The 3,088-nt window shown below is 35.9% G+C and overlaps 1 protein-coding gene across 1 annotated transcript in view; it reads right to left on the bottom strand.

The window, feature by feature from the left end:
* LOC111459431 (SEC12-like protein 1) overlaps positions 1–2,657 on the bottom strand; it is a 4,415-nt gene extending 1,758 nt beyond the window's left edge. Inside the window, exons 1-7 of the mRNA XM_023102341.1 lie at positions 2,296–2,657; positions 2,017–2,117; positions 1,317–1,449; positions 1,126–1,217; positions 570–669; positions 419–491; positions 220–340 (exon numbers count right to left, since the gene is read on the bottom strand). Coding sequence (XP_022958109.1) covers positions 220–340; positions 419–491; positions 570–669; positions 1,126–1,217; positions 1,317–1,449; positions 2,017–2,117; positions 2,296–2,472 — 797 coding nt within the window. The 5' untranslated portion in view covers positions 2,473–2,657. The remainder of the gene's footprint in view (positions 1–219; positions 341–418; positions 492–569; positions 670–1,125; positions 1,218–1,316; positions 1,450–2,016; positions 2,118–2,295) is intronic.
* Between the last annotated feature and the right edge of the window lie 431 nt (positions 2,658–3,088).

Below are 3,088 nucleotides of genomic sequence, written 5' to 3'. Positions count from 1 at the left end.
AAAAAAAAAAAAAAAAAAAAAAAAAAAAAAAAAAAAAAAAAAAAAAAAAAAAAAAAAAAAAAGTAGAATAAAGAGTTTGTTCACAAAAGAATATATTGAACCATTTCAGATGATCTTGCTAATGTGTTATCACTGCTATCATCATATGTGAGGTATGAGGAAAAGATTTGTCAATTAATCTAACATTATAGCCTCAATTTGACAATGAGATGCACTTACAAAGCCAAATATTTTCCATCTCGACTGATGGACATTACACAAGCAGGCTTTCTCAGCAACCTCTTATACCCAATTCTTTTCCAGTTACTGATGTCCCAAACGGCAGTGACCGCCTTCTCGCCTGTTTCCAGAAATGCAATAAGCCATTCAATAAGATTATTGGAGCTAGATAACTACACAGTTCTGGAAACGTTCCTACCTCTTTGGACGGTGCAAAATAAAAATGGTTTAGTGCCATCCTTGGAAAATCGACAGAGCTCGATTTTCTCATCCTGATCATTGAAATGAACATGTTACTAATTACAAGAAAATGCAATAAGCTCAAAAGCGTGTTGAAATAACTACCATACCGCACTCCGGGTTAAAGTAGTTATAGGAACTCCATCATCAGTTTTCCAAACTCTGGCTGATCCATCGCTGGATGTAGAAGCCAAGAACTCTGAGTCTAGGCTGGAACAAGAAAAAATTAAGACATTTTCAAATCTGGAAAGGGAAGAAAGATTTTCAGATCTTCTCTAACATTTTCAGTTTCAACCAACAAATACTTGCAAAATTTTCATCCACCATAGTCAGAGTAACAGATCACTAAGTTCACGGATGACGAGCGTTTTAAAGTTCTTTATATAGTTCTGACTTCTGATAGCAACGAGAGAAAGTCAAGAGGTCTATAAAATGTTGCTATCATTATTTATGTATAAATTTGAAGGTGTTACGAACACTTTCCTAATAACAGTTTCAAAAGATCAAGATACAAACTGTGTTCAAAAGGCATCCCATTAAAATTTCTATAGCACGCCAAGACGTCGTAATATAGAAAATATATATACTGCAAGCGGAGACAAACAAACAGACAAGATGTTGCCATATTATGAGAATACACCAGAAGTTGACAACTTCATGGCTCACCTAAAGTCCATATCCCTGACAGATTTATGCGCACTTGGTTCGTCTAAAATGGGGCGCAGGCTAGGCCACTCTAAGATTCGGAGGTGTCCATTCTGTAGTTAATTTGATATCAAAGTAAATATACCATGTTTTTTAGAATGAAGAGAATAAAAAGAAGATTGAACAATATAGACAACAGGATACATTCTCACCACGCCACCCGTAGCAAGTTTAGAACCATCGACACTGAAAGCGAGACAATTCTGAGAACTGACGTCATTCAGTGGAGGCAATTCCTTCATCAACAGCTTCACGTTTAATTCTTGACCACACAGCTCGAATAATCTACAAGACGAACGAAAGAGAACTAGCCTTCAAATCTTCAGAAACTAGCAGTCAGAGTGATATTAAGAAGAAAAAAAACGAAAAATCCGAGTATCAAGCCAACATCCAAGCACTCAAACTGCATGGAAAAATCTCAACACACTATACTACAGTATCAAATTCCAAACGTGTCCGTGAAACTACACATGTTTGTTAAAAAGATCATGAATCAGCAATCAAGCCAGTAGAGCTAGCAGTCATGTCTCTTGCACAAATATAACAAAAAATGTCAATCTTACTGAAACTAGATGATAACTTGGCCAGAAAGTTATGCCCTCTACACTCAATAGCACGTCTAGTATAATAGAACACAGAACAGAACTTTAATGTCCTATGAGAAAAAGAAGAAAAAAAGAGTTTTAAAACTAAATCTCATAGGGGAACCTGAAGTAGTAAGCAGATGATCAAGGAACTTCAATGGTCTTTTATCTTCTCCATGACAAACAATGAATCATAGTTTGACCAATTATATTCATATACATGAAATATACAGACTCTCAGATGTTCATACCAAACAAGACAACTTACTTGCATCCACCTTGAGTGGTAGAACACACAATTTCATCCCCGCTGGGATGAACAGCAACACTAACAAGATCACCATCGCATTCTTCAAACACGAATTCAGTCTACAAACAAAAAAATAAAATAAAATAATCGGGTCAAGCAACAAAATCGAAAAACCCTAGCTATCCAGTTGGATTTTATCTTCAATTTCGCAAAAATACTGCAATAGACACAAGAAGAACTTCAAATTCAATTAAAAAAAATCCAAAAAGAGAGAGAGAGAGAGAGAGAACAAAAAACCAGAGGAGAGGCCGAAAGAGAAGTGATCTTGGGATCAAACGAAAAGATCTCGAGCACGGAGGGAGATGAATCCGGTCGCCTAGACCTCCCAATAAGCGCTAAGTTCACATTCTCGGGCCTCCGAATCCACGACCCACACGAAACGGGACCTGGATTCGACCCGCCGCCGCCTCCCATGATCAAATTTTCGCCGGAAAAAGGGAGGAAATCGGAGGGGAAAGGGCAAAAATTCTCGATAACGTCCGGTGAGAATCCAGAAAAGGGAAATTAACTGTTATTCGAGACGAAAGTGGAGGGATGAAGAACGAGTTTCAACTTCCATGTGAAACGAAGGCTCTTTCAATTCAACGATCGAACGAAATTTTATATCAATTTTTTTTTCTTTTTTTTTTTCAATTTTAATTTTAAATAAATTCCAACTAGCAAATCCAAAGCATATTTAGCCGTTTTCCGTCGGTTATTTGCCTAAAACGACGTGTCGGAATACATAATTCGACATGACGTTCATGCCTGGACGGACTTGACAAGGAATATTCTCGGAAGATTCCGCGGGAAATGCGATGAGGGATCGGACGGTTGACATTCTTCCTCATATTTCTTTGACTTTTTTGGTTCTTCTCTTTGACTTTTTTTTTAAATAATATATTTAAATTTAAATTATACCAAATAGCTAAAACTTTTATATATTACTTATGAATAAGTATAATTGAATATTAGATTTATTGTTCCTATTTATTTAAAATTAGAAATAAAAATGAAAAATTTTAAATTTGATGGGCATAATTGTAATTTA

Source organism: Cucurbita moschata, unplaced genomic scaffold, assembly GCF_002738365.1.
Source record: "Cucurbita moschata cultivar Rifu unplaced genomic scaffold, Cmos_1.0 Cmo_Scf00002, whole genome shotgun sequence".
Taxonomy (NCBI): domain Eukaryota; kingdom Viridiplantae; phylum Streptophyta; class Magnoliopsida; order Cucurbitales; family Cucurbitaceae; genus Cucurbita; species Cucurbita moschata.
This window is presented reverse-complemented; position numbering and strand designations above follow the sequence as displayed.